A 24,576-nucleotide genomic window follows, 5' to 3' on the forward strand; every position below is an offset into this window, starting at 1 on the left:
ACATTGGCCAGGCTGGTCTCGAACTCCTGACCTCAAGTGATCTGCCTGCCTCAGCCTCCTAAACTGCTGGGATTACAAGCGTGAGCCACTGCGCCCAACCTTTTTTTGGGGGGGATGGAGTCTTGCTCTGTTATCAGCTCACTGTAACCTCCACCTCCCTCATTCAAGAGATTCTCCTACCTCAGCCTCCTGAGTAGCAAGTAGCTGGGACTACAGGCATGTGCCACCACACCCAACTAATTTTTGTATTTTTGTTTTGTTTTGTTTTGTTCTTTGAGACGGTCTCACTCTGTCACCCAGACTGGAGGGCAATGGCGTGGTCTCGGCTCACTGCAACCTCCACCTCCCAGGTTCAAGCGATTTTCCTGCCTCAGCCTCCCAAGCAGCTAGGATTACAGGCATGTGCCACCACACCCAGCTAATTTTTGTATTTTTAGTAGAGACAGGGTTTCACTATGTTGGCCTGACCTCGAACTCCTGACCTTGTGATCCACCCACCTCGGGGCCTCCCAAAGTGGGGATTACAGGCTTGAGCCACTGCACCCAGACTTTTTTTTTCTTTATTAGAAATGGGGTTTCACCATGTTGGCCAGGCTGGTCTCACCCTCCTGACCTTTTGTGATCAGGCTGCCTCCGCCTCCCATAGTGCTGGGATTACAGGTGTGAGCCACCATACCCAGCCTGGACTCAGTTTTCTACCACTGGATCATTCATTAACACATCTGTTAAGATGTGTGTTGAGTGACTCATGCACCGGGCTCTGTCATGGGCCCAGGGGAGAGAAGAGGGAATAGTACAGCCATGGCTGCGGCTCGCATAGGCTTTTAGAGCCTTTGCATCAACTCAGGTGACCTTAGTTTCATTTTCGCAGATAGGAAAAAGGAGTCTTGAGGTATGCATATTTGTTAGGATGCTTTGATGATTCGCAGCAGAAAAACTCAAAGCAGCCTAAAAATAAAGTGGAGGCTGCACACCGTGGCTCAGGTCTGTAACCCCAGCACTTTGGGAGGCTGAGGCAGGAGGATTGCTTGAGACGAGGAGTTCGAGACCAACCTCGGTCACACAGGGAGAGCCCTGTCCATACAAAAATTTTAAAAATTAGCTGGGTGTAGTGGCACATGCCTGTGGTCCCTCCCAGCTATGAGAGAGGCTGAGGTGGGAGAATCACTTGAGGCCAGGAGTTTGATACCAACCTGCGCAACATAGCAAAAACGCTATCCCTTTAACATTTTTTTTTTTTTTTTGAGAAGTAGTCTCGCTCTCTCACCCAGGCTGGAGTGCAGTGGCGTGATCTTGACTCACTGCAATCTCCACCTCCTGGGTTCAAGTGATTCTCCTGCCTTAGCCTTTGGAGTAGCTGAGATTACAGGCGCGCACCACCACGCCCGGCTAAGTTTTGTATTTTAGTAGAGACGGGGTTTCACCATGTTGGTCAGGCTGGTCTCGAACTCCTGAACTCAAACGATCCGCCTGCCTTGGCTTCCAAAAGTGTTGGGATTACAGGCATGAGCCACCGCACCCAGCCTGTAAAAATTTTTAAAAATTAGCCAGGTGTGATGGTGCACACCTGTAGTCCCAAGCACTCAAGAGGCTAAGGCGGGAGGATCACTTGAGCCCAGGAGTTGGAGGCTGCAGTGAGCTGTGATTGCGTCACTACACTCCAGTCTGGGTAAAAGAGCGAGACCGTCTCTAAAACATATTAATTCATTAAGTGGATAACTTGGCTCAGATATCTGAATCTTTGGAGGCAGGTTGGGCTCAGACCGGCCAGTCAGAGGTGACCAGAGCTCTGGTTACTTCTCTGACCTTCTCTCGGCTCTGCACTCTCCCTGCAGCTTCCCTTGTTGCTGTTCCACTTCCGCGTTCCACTTACGAGTCCAGATTCCTGCAGCTCGCCCAGAAGGGGCTTTGTGCACTGGATCATCAGCTGAAGTCCTGGGCTTTGCTTTGATTGGGTCATCTTAGGTCACAACTGCAGCAGGACAGGGAACACTGTGAACTGATTTAGACCACTCAGGGCCACTTGGGGTCATTCCCTGGGCATCTACAAAGCGGCAGAAGAGTAGGATGGAAGCCAGGGAGGCAGCAACAGAGTCACCTCAGTTACCCTACACGTGTCGCTGTGGGAAGAGGGCTGCTGGTACAGACCCCTTGAAGCTTTTTATCTGCTTGAACTAAAGCCACCGCCTGTATTTGCTGAGGTTGCCGACATCTGTCTGAGCAAATATGCAGGAGCAGCAAGACTGGGGGGGCTCACAAAAGTTCAAGCACTTCCTGTGTGCACACTGTATGACCCGCTTCGCACACTTGGACACATTTAATCCTCCCAAACACCCTAGGGGGTCGAATTCAGTGGAAAAAAGAGCGGCGGGTAAGGGCACCTCCAATGGGGAGGGTTTCGGGGCAAAGCGACCTGAGACCCCCAGCCACATCCTGCAGGACAAACCAATGTCGGCAGGTGAGGACGGCGTGGGAATAGTGTTCCAGGCAGAAGGAACAGCGATTGTCAAAGCCTCTAAGCCTGACAGGGTGGGAGTCTGGCCTCGGACCTCCAGAGATCCAGGAAGACCTGCACAAATACTAGAGAGAGGGGTCTGAAGGAGACAAGAGGAGGGAAGGTTTTTGTTGTTGAGAGGACGACTCGTTCTGTTGCCAGGCTGGCGTGCAGGGGCCCCATCGTGGCTCACTGCAGCCTCTGCCTCCGGGGTTCAAGCAATTCTCGTGCCTCAGCCTCCCGAGTAGCTGGGATTACAGCAGCGCTCCATCACGCGATGGGGCTCCTTGCAGCTAATTTTTTTTTTTTTGAAACAGTCTCACTCTGTCGCCCAGGCTGGAGTGTAATGGCGCGATCTCGGCTCACTGCAACCTCTGCCTCCTAGGTTCAAGCGATTCTTCTGCCTCAGCCTCCCGAGTAGCTAGGATTACAGGCATGCGCCACCACGCCTGGCTAATTTTTGTATTTTTTAGTAGAGACGAGGTTTCACCGTGATAGCCAGGATGGTCTCCATCTGAGCTCGTGATCCTCCCGCCTCGGCCTCCCAAAGTGCTGGGATTACAGGCGTGAGCCACCGCGACCGGCCGAGGTAAGGTTTTCATCGGGGTCTCTTCCATCTGCCTGGCCGCCAGGCCACGTGTCCACTGAAGAGGCAGAGGATCAGGATGGGAAGACTCCAGGGACCACCTGGCGCAAGACCCGCAATCAGGCGGCTGCAAGGCTAACCGGATAACTTAAAGAAGTGAAGCCGATTGACGTGAAACAGAAAGGAAAGAAGTTAACTGGCCGGCCAGCGTCAGCAGGGACGGCCAGTGTCACCCTGCCCGGGGACGGCACCCCTGTTTCGTGGCGAGGACACGGAGGGCCAAGGGGGCGGGGCCGGGCTGCCCTGACCACGCCCGGACCGCCTGCTCCCCGCCCAGGGCCTGCACAGTTGGCGCCCACCGGCATCAGCGTGAAGGGAGCTCCTCGCCGGCTGGCGACGGGGCTGCAGGGCTCGCTAGCCGCTCACCTGCGTGTGAGCGCGGAGCCCGCAATACCCGCCGTCCGGGCTCAGAGGACGTGACTCCCCGACCCTGCGCCCTGCAGCCCCCGGGGGCCGTGCGCCCGGCCCAGGCTCGGAGGTCCCGCCCAGCGGCGGCTCAGGCTGCGCGCCTGGCTCCCAGCCTCAGTTTCCCCATTGGTAAAGCATTGACGGTGGTTGCGGACGGCTTCTACGGACAGAGCCTTGGGCTGCGACGTCTGCGCGGGTACCGGCAGCACCCCCACCTCGAAGGGAGGGCGGGACCTGGATCTCGCGACCGCTGCCCCAGGTCCCCGCCCCCGGGCCCTACCGGGCTGAGGTCGGCAGGCCCCGCCCCCCGCCCACGAGGAAGTGGCTGCTGCTCCGGCGCGGATCCCAGAGCCGGTTCGGCGCGTCGACTGCCCAGAGTCCGCGGCCGGGGCGCGGGAGGTGAGGGCCGCGGGGGCGCCCGGAGGTGGGGGTCAGGGGAGCCATCCGGAGGTGGGGGGACGCGTGGATGTGGGGCGCCGCCTGGGAGTGAGCGGGACGGGAGGGATGAGGGGGGGTGCAAGGAGGGGGCCGGGGGGCGCCTGGAAGTGAGGACGCATGATGTGGGGGCGCCGCCCAATAGGGGCACGGGGATGAGTGGGGGCGCATGGAGAGGAGGGGGCGCGGGGACTAGGGGCTCGCGGAAAGGAGAGGGAGCGGAGCCCTGGGATTGGAGGGGGCGCGGGGGTGGCCGCAGGGCCAGGCTGTGGAAACGCGGGCTCACGGCGCACCGAGCGCCCTCGGGGCGTCCCCAGCCCCCGGCCCCAAGCGTCCGCCTCGTGCCTTCCGCCCCTGCTCCCCGGCCCCCATCCCCGGCCTTGCCCCGCTGTCGGTCAGTGTCGCCCCGTTACTTCGGGCCGACGGGGCCCCAAGCCCAGTCACTTCCCCTCCATCCCCGGAGCCTTCCGGGTTGCAGCCGCCGGGAAATGAGCTGGCGTCCCCGGCCGCCCCGCCCCTGCCCTCTTGGCCTCTCCCGCTGCTCCCACCCGCCTCCCCCGGGCCAGGTCCGACGGGTCCCGTACGGGGCGGGCCTGGCCGGCGGGGTCCCGGAACGCACTCCTCAGCTGCGGGGCTCCGCGGCCAGGGCAGATCCGAGCAGCCCCTCCCTTTCCGGAGGCGCAGGGAGAGCAGCCAGGCCGCCTAGGGCGGGGCAGGGCCGGACTGCACCCGCGGGCAGTGAAGGGATCAGGAGTGCAAGCCCTGGGGAGTCAGACCTCCCCCTGCCTCCTCTGCCAGTGCAGCCCGGAGGCTACCACCACCCATCCCGGCCGGGCGCGGTGGCTCACACATAGAATCCCAGCATTTTGAGAGGCCCAGGCGGGAGGATCGCTTGAGGCCAGGAGTTGGAGGCCAGCATGGACAGCATTGCGATACCCTTTCTCTATTAAAATAAATAAATAAAATGCAGCCAGGCGCTGTGGCTCATGCCTGTAATCCCAACACTTTGGGAGTCGAGGTGGACGGATCACTTGAGGGCAGGAGTTCGAGACCAGCCTGACCAACATGGTGAAACCCTGTCTCTACTAAAAATACAAAAATTACCCAGGCATGGTGGCAGGCACCTGTAATCCCAGCTACTCAGGAGGCTGAGGCAGGAGAATCGCTTGAACCCGGGAGACAGAGGTTGCAGTGAGCTGAGATCACGCCATTGCACTCCAGCCTGGGCAACAGAGCAAGACTCCGTCTCAAAAAAAAAAAAAAAAAAGTTAGCCACGTAACATGCCTGTAATCCCAGCTACTTAGGAGGATGAGGCAGGAGAATTGCTTGAACCTGCCTTGGCAGTGAGCCAAGACTGTACCACTGCACTCCAGCCTGGGCAACAGAGCCAGACTCCGTCTCTAAATAAATAAATAAATAAATAAATAAAATCTTAGGGACCTAGGTAGGAGTGCCAGCTTCTCCCTTCACTGGCCAGTGACTGGTAAGCCACCCAACCCCTGCCAGCCTCAACTTTCCTTATCTGGAAAATGGGAACCTTAAGGATTGGGAGGCTGAAATGCAATACTGCAAGACACCTGGCAGCATGTCAGGCGCTGACAGGATAAACGTGTGTTTGTTGCTCACCTTGATCATAGTGTTCCCGCAGGTGAACCTAACTTCCTGGCCTCCAAGATTTGGGGTCAGAGTCCCAAGCTGCGTCATTTAGTAGGAGCTGAGTGACTGAGCAAATCGTTGCTTTTGTCTGAGCCTGGGTTTCCTCCTGTACAAACTAAAGGTAAAAAGCAAACAGGCTGGGCACGGTGGCTCACGCCTGTAATTCCAGCACTTTGGGAGGCCGAGGCAGGCATATTACCTGAGGTCGGGAGTTCGAGACCAGCCTGACCAACGTGGTGAAACCCTGTCACTACTAAAAATACAAAATTAGCCAGGTGTGGTGGTGGGCACCTGTAATCCCAGCTACTCAGGAGGCCGAGGCAGGAGAATCGCTAGAACCTGGGAGGCAGAGGTTGTGGTGAGCCGAGATCATGCCATTGCACTCCAGCCTGGGGCGACAAAGTGAGACTCTGTCTCCAAAAAAAAAAGCAAACAAAAAATGTCTCAGGTTTGCTTCAGGGGGTAAAAGAGAGAATGGTGAAAATTCTGGGTAAAATCGCCCTGACATGCCAATAAAGTTCGTTTCTTACCTATATCTGTATATAATCCATCGATAGGTCTTTTTCTTTTTTTCTGGAGTCTGGGTCTCACTGTGTTGCCCAGGCTGCAGTGCCATGGCTTGATCATAACTCACTTTAGCCCCAAACTCCTGGGCTCAAGGGATCCTCCTGAGTAGCTGGGATTACAGGCATGTTCCTCCATGCCCAGCTAATTTTTAAATGTTTAGTAGAGGTAGGGTTTTGCTGTGTTGTCCAGGCTGGCCTCAAACTCCTGGCCTCTCAAAGTGCTGGGGTTACAGGCGTGAGCCTCCACGCCTGCCTTATAAGTGTTTTCTTTTCTTTCTTTTTTTTTTTTTCTTTTGAGACAGTGTCTTGTTCTGTTGCCCAGGCTGGAGTGCGGTGACACCACCTTGACTCACTGCAGTGTCTGCCTCTCAGGTTCCAGTGATTCTCCTGCCTCAGCCTCCCAGGTAGCTGGGATTACAGGCACGTGCCACTATGCCCGGCTAACTTTTATATTTTTAGTAGAGACGGGGTTTCACCATGTTGGCCAGGCTGGTCTCGAACTGCTGACCTCAGGTGATCCGCCCGCCTCAGCCTCCCAAGGTGCTAGGATTACAGGCGTGAGCCACCGCACCCAGCTTCTTTTTTTTTTATTTTTGAGGTGGCGGAGTTTCACTCTGTCACCCAGGCTGCAGTGCAGTGGCACAATCTCAGCTAACTGCAACCTCTTCTTCTTGAGTTCAAGTGATTCTCTTGCCTCGACCCCCCGAGCAGCTGGTATTGCAAGTGCCCACCACCAAGCCCAGATAAATTTTGTATTTTTAGTAGAGAGGGTTTTACTGTGTTGGGCAGGCTGGTCTCGAACTCCTGACCTCAGGTGATCCACCTGCCTCCACCTCCCAAAGTGCTAGGATTACAGGTGTGAGCCACCACGCCCGTCCATTGATAGGTCTTTTCTAATATTAACAATTGTATAGCATCCCAACAGTTAATGTCACAATTTATTCTTTCCATATTGTCACCTGGGTTTTTCCACACTGTCACCATTATAAAGACAGCTATTATAAACATGTTTGCTTTATTTTTTAGATGAGGTTTCACTCTGTCACACAGGCTGGAGTGCAGTGACGAGATCTCGGCTCACTGCAAGCTCCACCTTCCCAGCTCAAGCAATCCTCCTGCCTCAGCCCCTCAGATAGCCAGGACTACAGGCCTACAGCATCACATCCCGCTAATTTTTTTTTTTTTTTGTAGTTTTTATAGACACTGGGTTTTGCCATGTTGCCCAGGCTGGTCTTGGAACTCCTGGACTTAAGCGATCCACCCGCCTCGGCCTCCCAGAATGCTGGGATTACAGGCGTAAGCCATGGCACCCAACCTATGTTTGCTTTTAAAAAAGAAAAATGACGCCAGGTGCGGTGGCTCACACCTGTAATCCTAGCACTTTGGGAGGCCAAGGCAGGTGGATCACAAGGTCAGGAGTTTGAGACCAGCCTGTCCAACATGGTGAAACCCTATCTCTACTAAAAACAAAAACAAAAATGAGCCAGGCGTGGTGGCGGGCGCCTGCAGTTCCATCTACTCGGGAGGCTGAGACAGGAGAATTGCTTGAACCCGGGAGGCAGAGGTTGCAGTGAGCCGAGATTGCACCACTGCACTCCAGCCTGGGCGACAGAGTGAGACTCCATCTCAAAAATAAAAAAGAAAAAGAAAGAAAAATATGTTGCTGTTTTCTTAGGACCAAATGGGTGTATGTGACCAAAGAATGCTAATTTTCAAGTTCCTGTTAGTGTTATTCTGTTCTACTAATATTTGTTCCCACCCACTTGTTGAATTGAGTGCCCTTCAGAAGAATTAAACCAATTAGCAACAAATGACAATTTCTCCACAGCTCTGCCAGCATTGAATTTTATGTGTTTTTGGTTTTTGTTTTGTTTGGATGACTAACCGGTGCTTTAATGGTACCTTACGATTGTTTTCATGTGTGTTTCTTGACTTCACTCTGTGTGGCTGGTAAGACTTCAAGAGCAGAGCTGGAGAGGGAAGGATAGGGGTAGCAAGGGCTCTGACCCAGCATAGGAAGTTGAGTAACCGCTTAGCACGGTGCAAATTAGCCTGCTGGCTGCTCTATCCAAGAACTGTCTGAGCTGAGTGGGGACTTCCTGGAGTGCCTGTAATGCTGAGATCTTTCCTCCAGGCACCTCCTGCTTGGTTTAGCCTCAGATACAGCCAAACCTCTGGATTCAGGGAAACCTAGGGAAGCCAGGCAAGAAGGGTCCCACAGCCTGTGCCTGGTCTAGCCCCAGCCTCATCTGGATAAAGATGGGAGGGAAATATTGGCTGAGGGCACCCAGCCAGTATGAAGAGAGCTAGAATGTAAACCCAGCACAGTAAGGAAGAGAGTATCAAGGCCCAGGACTTTAGAGTGCCCCCCCGCCACCACCCCGCCGCCGGGCAGCCTGAGGCTTTCTTTGCCTGGCACCACCATGCCTGGCTAGTTTTGTTTTTTTTTTTTTTTTTTTTTTCAGTGGAGACGGGGTTTTGCCATGTTGGCCAGGATGGTCTCGAACTCCTGACCTCAAGTGATCCACCCGCGTAGGCCTCTGAAAGTGCTGGGATTACAGGCGTGAGCCACTGTGCCCAGCTATCCCCTCCTCTCTCTGGTTCCTCAACATCAAACAGGCCCACGGTGCTGGCTCACAGGGCCACAGCGGTAGTGGGTTGGTGTCCTGGATCCCTCCCCCAGGAACCATCACTGAAACCTTATGCTGTCAACCCTCGTGGGTGAAGCAGCCCTCATATTTTTCTCCTGAGACATCCATAGCAGGGTAATTGACAGGCGGGGGGTGGGCACACGCTGGCTCACGCAGATTTGGTAGATGAGAGGTTTTCCTGGGGATGATGAAGTCGGAGTGCCCCCGGCTAGAATCCCTGAGGCAGGAGACTGGAGCCCCGTGGCAGCAGTGGCTGAGAGAAGCCACTCCCTTTTTGCTGTCCCACTTCCTCATTGGTAAGATGTGGGGGCTGGGGAGTTATCGCAGAGGCGCTTTGGGTTTCAGCTGCTTTGCAGAAGTTATGGAAAAAGGGAAATGAGTCTTTCTCTCTCTCCCCCCCTTAACCCTTCTCCCTTGCCCTATTTAAGGGGTTTGTTCAACAGACTAGGAAGTATTTCTGCTAATTCATGCTAAAGTGTGATTGGTTGATAGGTGTGGTCTGAACCTCCCTCCTCTGCCAGTCACTAGTGTACCACTGTGGCCATCTTTTCCAGCCCCTCCTCTGCCGCTTGAGTATGTCTGGGTCCTAGAAACAGTGGTCAGGGCTCTTCAAGTCCTCTCGGTTGCCCTTGCCCACTGGCACATGTGGGGGTTGCTGTCTTCAGCAGAGCCAGCCACTCCATCTTCACAGCCAGGGCACAGATGTGGCTGGGCACACAGCAAGCATGTGACCACTGATGCTGGGACGTCAGAGTCTGTGCATCAACCCAGGGTTCTGAGTCTGGGCTCTCCCACCCTCATCCCCGGAGGTTCCTTCCATCTGGGCCTCCTGGGGCCAAGCAGAGCCTGGGTGGAGTTTGAAAGTGGGCTTCTGGCCTTAACCCTTCCCCTGCCCTGCTGGTGACCGTGGACCATGGGGGTTGTGGGGGTGTAGATGAGCACTGTGCATCAGTCACAGGCCTTGAGCTTCTCTCTGCACAGTGTTGGCATCAGATGTGGGCGGTGATGCCCCAGCCCGGGAACACAGGAAGCGCTCAGGGAAACCCCCATCAGGGCCTGCTGACATGGCTGAGGCCGCCGAGATGGTGCTTCCGGGGCCCTCGCCTTACACAAAGAGGCCTTATAAGGAGAGAGAGGCTGCAGAGGCAGCCCCAGTGGGTGCCGGGTGCTTGTTCTGGGTAAGGCTGCCCACACGTGCAAAGTGTGCTTGTGGACACTGCGCTTGTGTGTGTGCAAGGCTGAACATACATGTGTGCAGGGCTGCAGTGTGCTTGTGTGTGAAGCTGAACACACAGGTGCATGTAGGCAGTATGGTCATGTGTGCAAGGCTAAACATGTGCTTAAAGTGTGGGGGTGCAGTGTGCATGTGTGTGTGCAAGGCTGAACATGCAAAGTGTGCTTGTGTGTGTGAGGCTGAACACACGTGTGTTTGTGTGGCCTGACCCTGCGCTGCATGTGTCTACTTGCTCAGCAAATGCTGACTGGGGACCCACAGGGGTCCTGTTCTAAGCATGGAGGAAACATGAGGTCCCTGCCCCATGCATGTACACGTGTGTACATATGTGTGTGTCCTGTGCTGCCCCAGGAATCTTCCAGGACATCCTGCTACAAGTGAAAGCAAGCGGTTTGGATCTGGAGTGAGCAGGAGGTGGACAGGGCCTTCCAGGCAGTGAGCGCAGGGGGCTTTGTGTTGCAACCTCGGGCAGGCTGGTCACTGAGCCCTGCGGGGCTAAACTGCAGCCCCAGGCAAAGGTCGTTCTGCCCTTCCCTTGTGCCTGGGCCCAGATGCAGTGCAGGGTGGGCCAGCCCCTGGGCAGGGCAGTGACGGGGCAGCCATTGGCCTCCTGGGGCATTCAGGGTCCCCAGTCCTGGTTGGCTCCCAGCCCAGGCCCTGGGACCCAACACAAAACTGCCAGTCTGGTGAGGGAGGCAGCCACGTTATCTCCCAGTGACAATGGCTGTCACTGGTGACTCTGGGCAGGTGGCCTCAGCCCCCACATCTGTCATCTGGAGCTGACCTGGAGCCTGGCATCCCTCCCCAAGTGCAGCAAGGCCTCCCTGAAGGTCCAGGGCTCGTGGGAGTGTTGAAGGCAAGAATGTATACACAGCAGGTGGCCGGGCAGGGTGGCTCACACCTGTAATCCCAGCACTTTGGGAGGCCGAGGCGGGCGGATCACTTGAGGTCAGGAGTTCGAGGCCAGCCTGGCCAACATGGTGAAACCCTGTCGCTACTAAAAATATAAAAATTAGGCATGGTGGTGCGTGCCTGTAATCCCAGCTACTCAGGAGGCAGAGGTTGGAGTGAGCCAAGACTGTGACATTGCACTCCAGCCTGGGCAACAGAGTGAGACTTCATCTCAAAAAAAAAAAAAAAAAAAAAAAGGATACATTTTTTTCTAGAGCTGGCAAGGAGGGAGTATCCAGAAAGTGCTGGATGGTACTAGTTAATACGTTTTATTTTAGAGACAGGGTCTGGCTCTGTCACACAGTGGTACAATCATAGCTCACTGCAGCCTCAAACTCCTAGGCTAAGCAATCCTCCTCCCTCAGCTTCCTGAATACCTAAGAATACAGACGTGCACCACCACACCTGCAACTTTTTTTATTTTAATTTTTTGTAGAGATAGGGTCTCACTGTATTGCCCATGCTGGTCTTGAACTTCTGGCCCGAAGCAATCCTCCTGCCTAGGCCTCCCAAAGTACTGGAGTTACAGGTATGAGCAACTGCACCTTGCCCTATTTAATAAAATTATTTATTTATTTATTATTTTTAAGTTATTTTTTCACACACATTCATTCCTAACCTTTTTTTTTTTTGGGGACAGAGTCTCGCTCTGTTGCCCAGGCTGGAGTGCAGTGGTGTGATCTCGGCTCACTGCGACCTCCGCCTCTCAGGTTCAACAGATTCTCCTGCTTCAGCCTCCCCAGTAGCTGGGACTACAGGCATGTGCCACCACGCCCAGCTAATTTTTGTATTTTTAGTAGAGACAGGCTTTCACCATGTTGGCCAGGCTGGTCTCGAACTCCTGACCTCAGGTGATCCGCCCGCCTTGGCCTCCCAAAGTGCTGGGATTACAGGCATGAGCCACCGTGCCTGGGCTCATTCCTAACCTATTTAATGATAATATTTTTGAGGGCTGGGTAGGGTGGTGTGAGCCTGTAGTCCCAGCTACTTGGGAGGCAGAGGCAGGAGGATCACTTGAGCCTGAGAGGTCGAGGCTGCAGTGAGCTGTGATCACACCACTGCACTCCAGTCTGGGCAACAGAGCGAGACCCTTTCTCAAATACACACACACACACACACACGTTTCTGAGAACGTACTCTGTTGGTCACTAACGGCAATGAAAAATTTGTTCAGCGGATATTTCTTGAGCACCTACTATATGCTAAGCATTTAAACAGTGGAAATAGAAGTGAGAACAAGATAGAACAAAAATGTGTCTCTGCCAAGCTGGTTCCATTCCAGCAGGGGAGGAAAGCAGCGGGCCAGATCAGTGAGGGCATGTCTGATGGTGACTGCTGAGCAAATTTAATCGGAAATAGGGAATTACGAAGTGCTGGACTGTGGGAGGTGCTGCAGTTTCCAATGGAGGGGGTCAGGGAAGGCCTCCCCAAAAGTTGACATTTGAGCACAGACTTGAGCTCCAGAGCAAGAGCCGTGTGTGCTGGTATCTGGGGGAAGAGTGTCACAGGCCTAGGGAACAGCCAGCACGGAAGCCCGAGGCAGGTGCGTGCCTGTGTGCCCCAGGATCAGCCTCTGGTCGGCTGGGGAGGCCTGCTCCTCAAAGGGCACGTCAGGGCTGGTATATCACGTCCATCATAGGCTAAGAGTAACCACCTCGTGGTTCCTCTTCATGGAGGCCAGGTGTGGTGTGTCATCTGCTTCCAGCTCTCAGCATCTCTGCTGGGAAGCAGGATTCCTGTTCCCATTTTACTGATGAGAAAACTGAGGTTAAAAGAAGGCAGGTGATGTGTCCCGGGGCACGTGGCTGGGCAAGCAGTGCCACTGGGCTCCTCCACTCCCAGGTCCCTGTGATACTGGGAAACTGAGTCACGGAGGCAGGGAGAGATGGGTTTGAGGAACTGGGCTGAGACCGTGATCTCAGCCCCGTCAGGCCTGGTGGGCTCCTTTGACACTCAGCGGCAGGTGGAGGAGGCTGGGGACAGGCTGGCGGGGGCTGAGCTGCGCTGATGGGAGGATGAGTCGCTGCCCTCTGCCAGGGTTCCCCTTCAGTGCTGGGGCTATTCTAGGGGGCTGCAGTCAAACATCTGGCTGAGTGCAGTGGCTCACACCTGTAATCCCAAATACTCGGCAGGTGAGGAGGGAAGATCTCTTGAGCCTAGGAGCTTGAGACCAGCCTGGACAACATTGTGAGACCCCACTCTCTACAAACAAATTAAAAATTAGTTGGGCACAGTGGCACATGCTTGTAATCCCAGTTCATGGCTGCAGTGAGCCATGATCACACCACTGCTCTCCATCCTGGGCGACAGAGAGAGACCCTGTCTCAAGAAAAAAAAAATCTCCCTCCTTCAGTTCCCCAAGGCTGGGTCACCCTGGGGCCTCCCCAAGAGCCATCACCCAGGCCTCACCTAGCCCTGTGCCTCCTCCCAGCCCTGGGTGCAGCCAGTGGGTGTCTGGGTAGAGAATGGGATATATCTGTTAAATATCTGCCTTTGCCTCACCCATGAGCCCCTGCAGACCGGCCACCTCCCCTCTCTCCCTCTGAGCAGTGTGGGGGAAGACCAGGGCTCTGGGCACGGCAGGGCCAACGTGCCATGTGCTGGACACCTTTCTAGGTGGTTTATGAGATTACTTCATTTTTTTTTTTTTTTTTTTTTGTCTGAGATGAGTCTTGCTGTCACCCAGCCTCCTGAGTAGTGGGGATTACAGGCAGGCGCCACCACGCCTAGCTAATTTTTGTTTGTTTGTTTGTTTGTTTTTGAGATAGTCTGTCGCCCAGGCTGGAGTGCAGTGGTGTGATCTCGCCTTACTGCGAGCCCCGCCTCCCGAGTTCACGCCATTCTCCTGCCTCAGGCTGGGACTACAGGCGCCTGCCACCACACCCGACTAATTTTTTGTAGTTTTCGTAAAGACGGAGTTTCACCATGTTGGCCAGGCTGGTCTTGAACTCCTGACTGCAAGTGATCCGCCCGCCTCGATCTCCCAAAGTGTTGGGATTACAGGCGCAAGCCATTGGGCCTGCCCTGGATGACTTCATCTTCATCCCATCCTTAATGGGGCAGGGGAAGTTGGGGGGGGGGGGTCCATCCTATGAGGAAACTGAGGCACAGATGACAAATGAGGGCCCTGTCCGGCTTGCAGTCCTAGCACTCCACCCCGCCCCAGGGAGCATCTCCCCTGTAGTACTGTCTCCTCCACCCTGTCCCTGGAGCCTCAGAGACATCCCTGTGAAAACTGCCCTTTTATAAGGAGGGAAACTGAGGCCCCAGGAGGGGAAGCAACATGTCAGGCCAGTTAGGAGCCAGGGCTGGCCCCTGCTGCTCCTCTCTGCAAACTGCTGCCCCTCTAGACTGAGGGGCCTCCCTGGTGTGAGGCCCGTGAGGATCATCTGGGGCCTGGTATCCGGGTGAAGTCAGGGGCAAGGTCGGGGCTGACGTGGATTCTCTCTTCCTCTCTCGGGCACAGGAGCCAAGCTGCCATGGCCTACCACAGCTTCCTGGTGGAGCCCATCAGCTGCCACGCCTGGAACAAGGACCGCACCCGTGAGTGCTTGCTGGGGGCCGGTGGGTGGCTGCTTCCACCTCCTGGGATGGGGACCAGCCAGAGCACACATGGGGACGCTGGAGCAGCCAGGCCCCCGGACCATGGGCCCCACGCGGCTGTCCCCTGGCCTCACCCCTGGGTCTTCCAGCTGACCAGGGGCCTCCTGGGTTAAAGTTTAAGGAGGGAATGGGCCAGGTGTGGTGGCTCACGCCTGTAATCCCAGCACTTTGGGAGGCTGAGGTGGGCGGATCACTTGAGGTCAGGAGTTCCGGACCAGCCTGGGCAACATGGTGAAACCCTGTCTCTACTAAAAATACAAAAATTAGCTGGGCGTGGTGGCGGGCGCCTGTAATCCCAGCTACTCGAGAGGCTGAGGCATGAGAATCGCTTGAACCCAGGAGGCGGAGGTTGCAGTAAGCCGAGATGGCACCACTGCACTCCAGCCTGGGCGACAAAGCAAGACTCTGTCTTTAAAAAAAAAAAAAAAAGAAAGAAAGAAAGAAAAAGTGGCTAGGAAAAAGCCTTTCGGAGGAGATGACATTTTGACATTTACACAGAGACCCAGAGGAGGAGAGGGAGGGAACTGTGCCCCAGCTGGGGAGGGGCTGGCAGGTGCAGGGGCCCTGAGGTGTCAGCAGGAGCAGCGAAGGGTTCCTGGCTGGCCAGAGCGATAGGGTGGGGAGAGGTCCCAGGGGTCATTGCTGCGAGTAAAGGACAGCCAGTTCCAGAAGAGAGGGTGGCCTGGCAGGGCCTGAAGGACTTCAGGGGGCCTCTCCAAGGCAGAAGAGGAGAGCCTGAAGGGTGAGGTGTTGTTGCCTGGGTGCACTGTGTAGTGTGTCCTGGCAGAGGGCAGTCATGGAGAGGGCCCCTCAATCTCCCTCCATCTCCCCTTCAGAGATTGCCATCTGCCCCAACAACCATGAGGTGCACATCTACGAAAAGAGCGGTGCCAAATGGACCAAGGTGCACGAACTCAAGGAGCACAACGGGCAGGTGACAGGTATGTCAGGGTGGCTGGGACCACTGTCCTGAAAGGAGGTGGTGGGGTGGGGGGTGGTGCAAGGCAGGGCATGGTCACTCATTGTGGAGCATCTACCCACTCACCATGAAACCCTGATTCAAACTGGCTTCAATTTTAAGGAGACTGTGTTGGCTCATGTTACCAAAAAACTCAGAGGGTTGAGGGCTTCAGGAAGGGTTTGATCCAGCAGCTCCACATGACCAAAAACCCATCTTTTCTGCCTCTTGGCTTTGCCCTCCAGCATGTTTGCTGATAGCATGGAGGGCTCTGACACTCCCTCATAAGCTCTAGGAGTGCCCCCTGGTGTCACTCTAAATAAGCACTGGATCTCAGTAAAAAGTGCTTGCCGGGCCGGGTGCGGTGGCTCATGCCTGTAATCCTAGCACTTTGGAAGGCCAAGGCGAGTGGATCGCTTGAGGTCAGGAGTTCGAGACCATCCTGGCCAACATGACTAAATGTTCAAAAATACAAAAATTAGCTGGGTGTGGTGGCACACACCTGTAGTCCCAGATACTCTGGAGGCTGAGGCAGAAGAATCTCTTGAACCCAGGAGGTGGAGGTTGAAGTGAGCTGAGATTGCACCACTGCACTCCAGCCTGGATGACAGAGCGAGACTGTGTCTCAATAAAAAAGAAAGAGAGGCCGGGTGCGGTGGCTTGCGCCTGTACTCCCAGCACTTTGGGAGGCGGAGGTGGGCGGATCACCTGAGGTCAGGAGTTCAAGACCAGCCTGGCCAACATGGTGAAACCCCATCTCTACTAAAATACAAAAATTAGCCCGGCATGATGGTGGGTGCCTGTAATCCCAGCTACTTGGAAGGCTGAGATGTGAGAATTGCTTGAACCCGGGAGATGGTGGTTGCAGTGAGCTGAGATCGCGCCACTGCACTCCAGCCTGGGCGGCTGAGCGAGACTCCGTCTCAAAAAAAAAAAGATTGGTCGTACACGCCTGTAGTCCCGTCTACTCTGGAGGCTGAAGCATGAGGATTGCTTGAACCTGGGAGGCAGAGGCTGCAGTGAGCTGAGATAATGCCACTGCACTCCAGCCTGGGTGAGAGAGCGAGACTCCGTTTCAAAAACAAAAAAAAGTACCTGCTGGGCAGATACAGCTTCCACCTGGATGGTGGCCTTTCAGCCTCTCCCATGTGGCCACCATAGAGCCACCTCTGCCTGAGTGTCGTCAGCCTCCTATGTCCCCTCCATCCCCCCACAGGCATCGACTGGGCCCCCGAGAGTAACCGTATTGTGACCTGCGGCACAGACCGCAACGCCTACGTGTGGACACTGAAGGGCCGCACGTGGAAGCCCACACTGGTCATCCTGCGGATCAACCGGGCCGCCCGCTGCGTGCGCTGGGCCCCCAACGAGAACAAGTTTGCTGTGGGCAGCGGCTCTCGTGTGATCTCCATCTGTTATTTCGAGCAGGAGAATGACTGGTGGGTACCTGGGCGGGGCCCGAGTGGGCTGGTAGGGACCGGGGGCAGGACTAGAGTGTCCCCGGGAAGCACCAAATGGGATGTCAGGACCCCTGTTCCCATGACCCTGGGGGAGTCTGTCCTCTCCTCTCTGGGCCTCATTCATGAGGCAAGGGCCTCTCTGCAGCACCCGGATGTTCTCACTGCCAACGACATCCACCACACCAGAAACGCATCTTGGGGGCACCTCACTGAGCCCTGCACACACATTAGTCCTGACTTCCCTGCAGCTCTGTGGACTGGGCATCGGTCACTGTCCCCACTCTACAGATTAGCAAAGGCCCTGCAGCAGTCACTTTCTCAAGGCACCACTCACGAGCTCGCAGCCACATCTTCAGACGGAGTCTCACTCTGTCACCCAGGCTGGAGTGCAGTGGCACGATCTTGGCTCACTGCAGCCTCTGCCTGCCGGGTTCGAGCAGTTCTCTGCCCCAGCCTCCCAAGTAGCTGGGATTACAGGCACCTGCTACCATGCCCGGCTAATTTTTATATTTTTAGTAGAGACAGGGTTTCACCATCTTGGCCAGGTTGGTCTTGAACTCCTGACCTCATGATTCACCCGCCTTGGCCTCCCAAAGTGCTGGGATTACAGGCGTGAGCCACTGCCCGGCCAATTTTTTTTTTTTTTTTTTTTTTTTTTTTTTTTTTTTTTTTGAGACACAGTCTTGCTCTGTCGTCCAGGCTGGAGTGCAGTGGCACAATCTCAGCTTACCGCAACCTCCACCTCCCAGGTTCAAGCAATTTTCCTGCCTCAGCCTACTGAGTAGCTGGGACTACAGGCACGCGCCACCACGCCCGGCTAATTTTGTATTTTTTAGTAGAGATGGGGTTTCTCCATGTTGGTCAGGCTGGTCTTGAACTCCTGACCTCAGGTGGTCCGTCTGCCTCCGCCTCCCAAAGTGCTGGGATTACAGGCGTGAACCACTGCGCCCGGCCATATATATATTTTTGAGACAAGATCTTTCTCTGTCACTCAGGCTGGAGTGCAGTGTTGTGATCATAGCTCACTGCAGCCTCAGCCTCCTGAGCTCAAGTGATCCTACCACTTCAGCCTCCTGAGCAGCTGGGACTACAGGCCCAAATCATTTATTTATTTATTTTGTAGAGATAGGGTCTTGTCACGTTGTCCAGGCTGGTCTTGAACTCCTGGCCTCAAGCAATCTTCCCACCTCAGCCTCCCAAAGTGCTGAGACTACAGGTGTGAGCCATGGTGGCCAGTCCACGTCTTAGTTTTTAATCTTCTCCCTCCCCTGCATGGCTGAGGGCAGAGGCCAGGCAGGAGCATCTGAGAGACCCAAATTTGCATCCCACCATGGCCAGTTAGTAGTTGTGTGACCTCTGGCGGTGGCATCACTTTGCTGAGCCTGCTCTGAGGGTGACTGTGTGGCCTAAAGGATAGAGGGCACAGAGTTCCCACTCCAGAAGCGACACAGCGCATCCCTGCCGCCCCGGGGCCCTGACGGCCTTGTGGGCTGGGAATGCCCAGTCGCCTCTCTCCTGGGTCTTTGGTGGGTTGCAGGGAGCAGTGGGAGCCTGGAGTCCCTGGTGCTGAGGTCTGTGAGTCCCACCTGCCTGTCCCTCTCTCCCTGTCTGCCTGACCACCATGCCCAGGTGGGTTTGCAAGCACATCAAGAAGCCCATCCGCTCCACCGTCCTCAGCCTGGACTGGCACCCCAACAACGTGCTGCTGGCTGCCGGCTCCTGTGACTTCAAGTGCCGGTGAGACAGGGCGCCATGGGGGAGGGCGGGGCTGACGTCAACTGACTGCTGACATCATAGCGGGGATTGGAGGGTGGTGGGGGAGCCGCACCTGAAAGCTCTACACCCCAGCTTCTAGACCCACTCCAGAACTGCTACTAGTGGATGACCTGGGTGTCGATTGAAGGTTCTAGTCCCCGGGGAACCCTTCATGTCTCAGCTGGACATGCCTCTGCCCACCTCTTTTATTTTTTTTGAGATAGGGGCTTGCTCTGTTGCCCAGGCTGGAATGCAGTAGTGCAATCATAGCTCACTGCAGCCTCCAAATCCTGAACTCAAGCGATCCTCTTGCTTCTCAGCCTCCCAAGCAAGACTACCACGCCCAGCTAGATGGGATTTTTTTTTTTTTTTTTCTGGAGACAGAGTCTTGCTCTTTTCACCCAGGCTAGAGTGCAGTGGCGCGATCTCAACTCTCTGCAACCTCCGCCTCCTGAGTTCAAGCGATTCTCCTGCCTCAGCCTCCTGCGTAGCTGGAACTACAGGCGCGTGCCGCCACGCCTGGCTAATTTTTGTATTTTTAAATGTAGAGACGGGGTTTCACCATGTTGACCAGGCTGGTCTCGAACCCCTGACCTCAAATGATGCATCTGCCTCAGCCTCCCAAAGTGCTGGGATTACAAGCTTCAGCTACCATGCCCAGGCACCTGTTAACCCTTTAAAATTTTTTTTTTTTTTTTAATTTTGAGACAGTCTTACTCTGTTGCCCAAACTGGAGCACAGTAGCGCAATCACAGCTCACTGCAGCCTTGACCTCCTGGGTTCAAGCAATCCTCCCGCCTCAGCCTCCTGAGTAGCTGAGAGTACAGGTGTGCACCACCATGCCTGGCTACTTTACCTCTATTTTGCCTATCCCGGTAGGATCTTTTCAGCCTACATCAAGGAGGTGGAGGAGCGGCCGGCACCCACCCCGTGGGGCTCCAAGATGCCCTTTGGGGAGCTGATGTTCGAATCCAGCAGTAGCTGCGGCTGGGTACATGGCGTCTGCTTCTCAGCCAGCGGGAGCCGCGTGGCCTGGGTGAGCCACGACAGCACCGTGTGCCTGGCTGATGCCGACAAGAAGATGGCGTGAGTCGAGGCCATCCCTGGGGAGGAGGTGAGTGCAGAGGAGTGGGACACCGTGACTCACAGCTCTCTCCCCTCAGCGTCGCGACTCTGGCCTCTGAAACGCTACCACTGCTGGCGCTGACCTTCATCACAGACAACAGCCTGGTGGCAGCGGTGAGGAATAGGGAGGGGAGGGAGGGGGTGTGGTCACAGCAGGCCTCCAGGAGAGCCCAGCAACTCTCATCTCTTCCCTCCTTTCTCCTGCCTCCCTCCTTTTTTTCTTCCTTGCATTCTCTCATGTACCAGAATTGGGCAGAACAGGTTGAGTTATGCTGCAGTAACCGAAAGTCCCTGGCTGCAGTTGTTTAACAGAGTAAAGATTTGGCCAGGTGCGGTGGCTCACGCTTAAAATCCCAGCACTTTGGGAGGTTGAGGTAGAAGTATCACTTGACGCCAGGAGTTTGAGACCAGCCTGGGCAGCATAGTGAGACCCTTGTCTCTACAAAAAGTTAAGAAATTAGCTGGGTGTGGTGATGCACCTGTAATCTCCTAATCCCAGTTACTTGGGAGGCTGAGGCAGGAGGATAACTTGAGCATGGGAGGTCGAGGCTTCTGAAGTGAGCTATGGTCGTACCAGTGCACTTCAGCCTGGACAACACAGAACCTGTCTCAAAAAAAAAAAAAGAGCCAGGCCTGGTGGCTCACGCCTGTAATCCCAGCAATTTGGGAGGCCGAGGAGGGCAGATCACTTGAGGTCAAGAGTTCAAGACCAACCTGGCCAACATGGCAAAACCCCATCTCTACTAAAAATACAAAAATTAGCCGGGTGTGGTGGTGGGCGCCCATGGCCCCAGCTACTCGGGAGGCTGAGGCAGGAGAATTGCTTGAACCCAGAGGCAGAAGTTGCAGTGAGCCAAGGGTGCCACTGCACTCCAGCCGGAGCCACCGAGACTCCATCTCAAAAACAGAGAAAACAGAAAAAAGATATTTACTTCTTGCTCACATTTTATGTCCAGTGTGGGTGTTGTGAGGGGCTCTGATGGAGGCTGACCCCAGCATGCTGTCCCAGATGCCACGAGGGAGCCGGAACCTGTGGAATCATGCCCTGGGTCTTAACATTTCTGCCCACATTTCATTGGCAGGTGCAATGGCAAGGCCACGCCTAATGCAAAGGGCGGGAGTTCGGGGTGTGCAGTTCCTCCAGGTGTCCGGGAAGTGCACTGCTCTCCCTCCCCTCTGCCCACATCTGTCAACTCCCTTTTCACCCCTCTGCAAACATAATGGGGGTGCCAGGGCCAGGTCAGGCTTGCTTTTTGCCTAGAAAAGCAACCAGCTGCGGGGTCTCCCCTAGAGCAGGTGTAACTGGCTGGGCAGGACAGAAGGTACCTGAGCTCCCAGGGAGTCCCAACGCTGGCCTTGCTGGGGGAGATGGCAGCCCCCAGCATCGCCCCCGGTTTTGATACACCTGCGATTCGGGCTTCCCTCGCTGTGGCCCGTCTGTGTCCTTGAGCTGGCATCTGCCTCCCGGGCCGCCAGACGCCCGCCTTGCCTCCCCTCCGGCCTCAGTTTCCCCTCGGCGGCGCTCCAATGGCCCCCGCCCTCCGCGCAGGGCCATGACTGCTTCCCGGTGCTGTTCACCTATGATGCCGCCGCGGGGACGCTGAGCTTCGGCGGGCGGCTGGACGTTCCCAAGCAGAGCTCGCAGCGTGGCTTGACGGCCCGCGAGCGCTTCCAGAACCTGGACAAGAAGGCGAGCTCCGAGGGTGGCACGGCTGCGGGCGCGGGCCTGGACTCGCTGCACAAGAACAGCGTCAGGTGAGAGCGGGAGCGGGCCGGCGGGTGGGCGGGGCCTCGACTCGCCCAGAGACAGCCTCGGGTGAGGAAGGGGCCTGGAGTCTTCCTACTAGGGCGTTGTGCTGGGACCGTGAGGACTGGGGGCCCGGAGGGAAGGTAGGCGTGCCCTCAACTCGCTGCGCCGGAACGGCGTCGGATGAGGGCCGGGCCCGGATAAGAGGGGATGGGGCCGATTTGTGGGCGTGGGTCGGAGGCCGGCAGAAGGGGCGTAGCGGGCCCAGGGTAGGGAGTGGCTTCGACTCGCTGCGGAATAACATCGTTAGTTGTGGGCGGGGCCCGTCTTGATCTCACCCTAGCCGCTCAGGTGCTAGTGGAGCCCGGGAGGGACACGGTACGACCGACATAAGACGGGGTCGACCTCTTTAGATTGCATAAAAATAGCATCAGATGGGGCTGAGCGGCTAGCCTCGCTCTGCATTTCCGGGACTTCGCTAGGTGGGGACTGTCATAGGGCTGGCCCCTGCGGTTCTGTGGGGTGGCCAGGCAGTAACCAGCAGGCTTCCTGGGCGGGGTCACAGCTGGGGCGGGTCTATTGCTACCACTTAGCGAGGTGGGGGCCGAGCTGAGGGTCTCTCTACAGCCTTCTATGGATCTAGGGTGGGATGAGGAAAAGAGGCTCTCCAAAGCCCAAAAGCTGCCAGCCACACGTTCCACCCCGCGGCAAATCAGAGGGAGCGGGAGCTGTATGGCAAGACTGGCCAAGCCCTTCGGCTTGTAAAACCTCCTGTGGCCGCCAGATCCGATGGCTTCCTCAGATGAAACACCTTTGCCCGGCTGTCAGCTTAGCCGGGCTAAGCTGCCCCCACCCCTATCTCCTTTTTTGTCCTGTCCAGCTGCACTGCTGGCACTGTGTACACTCCGCAGACACACGTGTCTTTCCTGCCTCCCAGGACTTGAGTGTCCTGTCCCATTTGCCTGCACCTCGCATGCCACTGCTCGTCCCCAAGGCAGAACTGACTTATAAGCCCACCACACCCCCTCTCGGTACTTCTCACTAAAGCCAGCTCCCCAAGAAGTCTGGGAGTGCCTGGTGGACAGGGTGGGCCCGAGCCCAGCGCCAGCACAGGTTGAATTCATAAGCTCCTCTTCCTCTTTGCAGCCAGATCTCGGTGCTCAGCGGGGGCAAGGCCAAGTGCTCGCAGTTCTGCACCACTGGCATGGATGGCGGCATGAGTATCTGGGATGTGAAGGTGAGGCTTGCCCCTCCTGGCTTCCCCCCATCCCCACTCCTGGAGACGACCCCCATCCTTCACTCCTGCAGAGATGGCACTGCATGGGGATGAGGGGCGGGGGCCGCCCCTTGACATCTGGGCCTTGGTGCTCACTGGGGCACCCATCTTCAGGGCGGGGATTTAAACCCAGTTGACAGACTCCAAAACTGCAGGTTCTCTTGCCCTCTGCTGTGCTGGGGCTGAGATGGGTGATCAGGTTCCTGGGAGTGGGGTGGCTGCAGGACAGCTGAGAACCAGCCTGTCCGTTCTGCCTCCCTGCAGAGCTTGGAGTCAGCCTTGAAGGACCTCAAGATCAAATGACCTGTGAGGAATATGTTGCCTTCATCCTAGCTGCTGGGGAAGCGGGGAGAGGGGTCAGGGAGGCTAACGGTTGCTTTGCTGAATGTTTCTGGGGTACCAATATGAGTCCCCATAGGGGCTGCTCCCTCAAAAAGGGAGGGGACAGATGGGGAGCTTTTCTTACCTATTCAAGGAATACGTGCCTTTTTCTTAAAGAAGTGCTTTCATTTACTGAAAAAAAAAAAAATGCCCCCAAAGCACTATGCTGGTCATGAACTGCTTCAAAATGTGGAGGTAATAAAATGCAACTGTGTAAAAAAAAAAAAAAGTAATTATGGACATGCTTGCCTATGTGGAAGGAGAAGTTTTTTGTTGTTATTTCCTTGGGGTCTTGCTAAGTTATCCAGGCTGCACTAGAACTCGTGGGAGCAATCCTTCTGCCTCAGCCTCCCAAGTAGCTGGAACTCCAGGGAGAGGTTGGTGTTTGCATGGCCATAGGTAGATAGCTTATTTTTACTGCTTGCCTACAAAATTGATCCTGAAGCCCAACGGCCTTATGCCAAATGGTTCCCTCCCCACTGCTGTCCATCCTGGGCTGCCACTCCCAAAACTGCCAGTACCAGGTGTCACTGATTGACTTGTCAAATTCCTGGACAAAGGGGCTACACACTCCAGGCTGGTTGTGGAACTTTTGTTTTGTTTTGAGATGGAGTTTTGCTCGTCACCCAGGCTGGAGTGCAGTTGTGCGTTCTCAGTTCACTGCAACCTCTGCCTTCCTGGGATCAAGCGGTTCTCCTGCCTCAGCCTCCCAAGTAGCTGGGATTACAGGCACACACCACCAAGACCGGTTAATTTTTGTATTTTTAGTAGAGACGAAGTTTCTCCACGTTGGCCAGGCTGGTCTTGAACTCCTGACCTCAGATGATCCACCCAGCCCAGCCTGGTTGTGGAACTTCATGGGAATTTATTTTGTCGTTACAATGTTGGCAAGATATTTTTTTCCTTTGCTGTAAACTGAGGTTCTGTCTTGGAGTTGATGTCATGTCACCAGGTCCTGCACTGAAGGGCATTTGCACACCTTTTGTGGCTTCTCTCAGGAAAATGTGGGCCTTGGCGACATCCAACGCCAGTGCTATTCCCCTTTCCCCTAGAGTTACAGAATTATAACCACCAGGGGACACCTACAGGCCAGGCCAGGATCCTGGTGCTGCTTCAGCCTACTGTGGCCTGGAAGGGTCCCTGCCTGCTGAGGCCTAAGATCCCGACTTGGCTAAAGGAGGGGAGGGGGCAGGCTGTGGCATGTGGGGTCCTGCTCAGTGCCACCTGAC

At 55.6% G+C, this 24,576-nt stretch overlaps 1 protein-coding gene across 3 annotated transcripts; it reads left to right on the forward strand.

The window, feature by feature from the left end:
- Window positions 1–1,872: 1,872 nt before the first annotated feature.
- On the forward strand, window positions 1,873–23,576 carry ARPC1B (actin related protein 2/3 complex subunit 1B). Of its 3 annotated transcripts, XM_054497164.2 has the most exons (11): window positions 3,417–3,947; window positions 11,479–11,571; window positions 14,509–14,585; window positions 15,482–15,586; window positions 16,820–17,042; window positions 18,693–18,800; window positions 19,698–19,904; window positions 19,982–20,057; window positions 21,493–21,698; window positions 22,837–22,927; window positions 23,231–23,576. In XM_054497164.2, the coding sequence occupies exons 3-11, from the start codon at window positions 14,522–14,524 to the stop codon at window positions 23,267–23,269; spliced, it is 1,119 nt and encodes a 372-aa protein (XP_054353139.1). In that variant the 5' UTR covers window positions 3,417–3,947; window positions 11,479–11,571; window positions 14,509–14,521; the 3' UTR covers window positions 23,270–23,576. The 3 variants fall into 3 exon arrangements, with proteins under 3 accessions (XP_054353140.1, XP_054353139.1, XP_063524215.1); XM_054497165.2 differs by lacking the exon at window positions 11,479–11,571 and having other exon boundaries at window positions 1,873–3,947; XM_063668145.1 differs by lacking the exon at window positions 11,479–11,571 and having other exon boundaries at window positions 22,837–23,576.
- The last annotated feature ends 1,000 nt before the right edge of the window (window positions 23,577–24,576 follow it).

Source organism: Pongo pygmaeus, chromosome 6, assembly GCF_028885625.2.
Source record: "Pongo pygmaeus isolate AG05252 chromosome 6, NHGRI_mPonPyg2-v2.0_pri, whole genome shotgun sequence".
Classification (NCBI taxonomy): domain Eukaryota; kingdom Metazoa; phylum Chordata; class Mammalia; order Primates; family Hominidae; genus Pongo; species Pongo pygmaeus.

Excerpts from the sequence above, each read along its gene's own strand:
- ARPC1B (XM_063668145.1), top strand. The coding sequence starts at position 14,522 with ATGGCCTACCACAGCTTCCTGGTGGAGCCCATCAGCTGCCACGCCTGG. Across the intron at positions 18,801-19,697 it reads TCCTGTGACTTCAAGTGCCG|GATCTTTTCAGCCTACATCA; the intron begins GTGAGACAGGGC and ends CTATCCCGGTAG. Across the intron at positions 21,699-22,836 it reads CTGCACAAGAACAGCGTCAG|CCAGATCTCGGTGCTCAGCG; the intron begins GTGAGAGCGGGA and ends TCCTCTTTGCAG.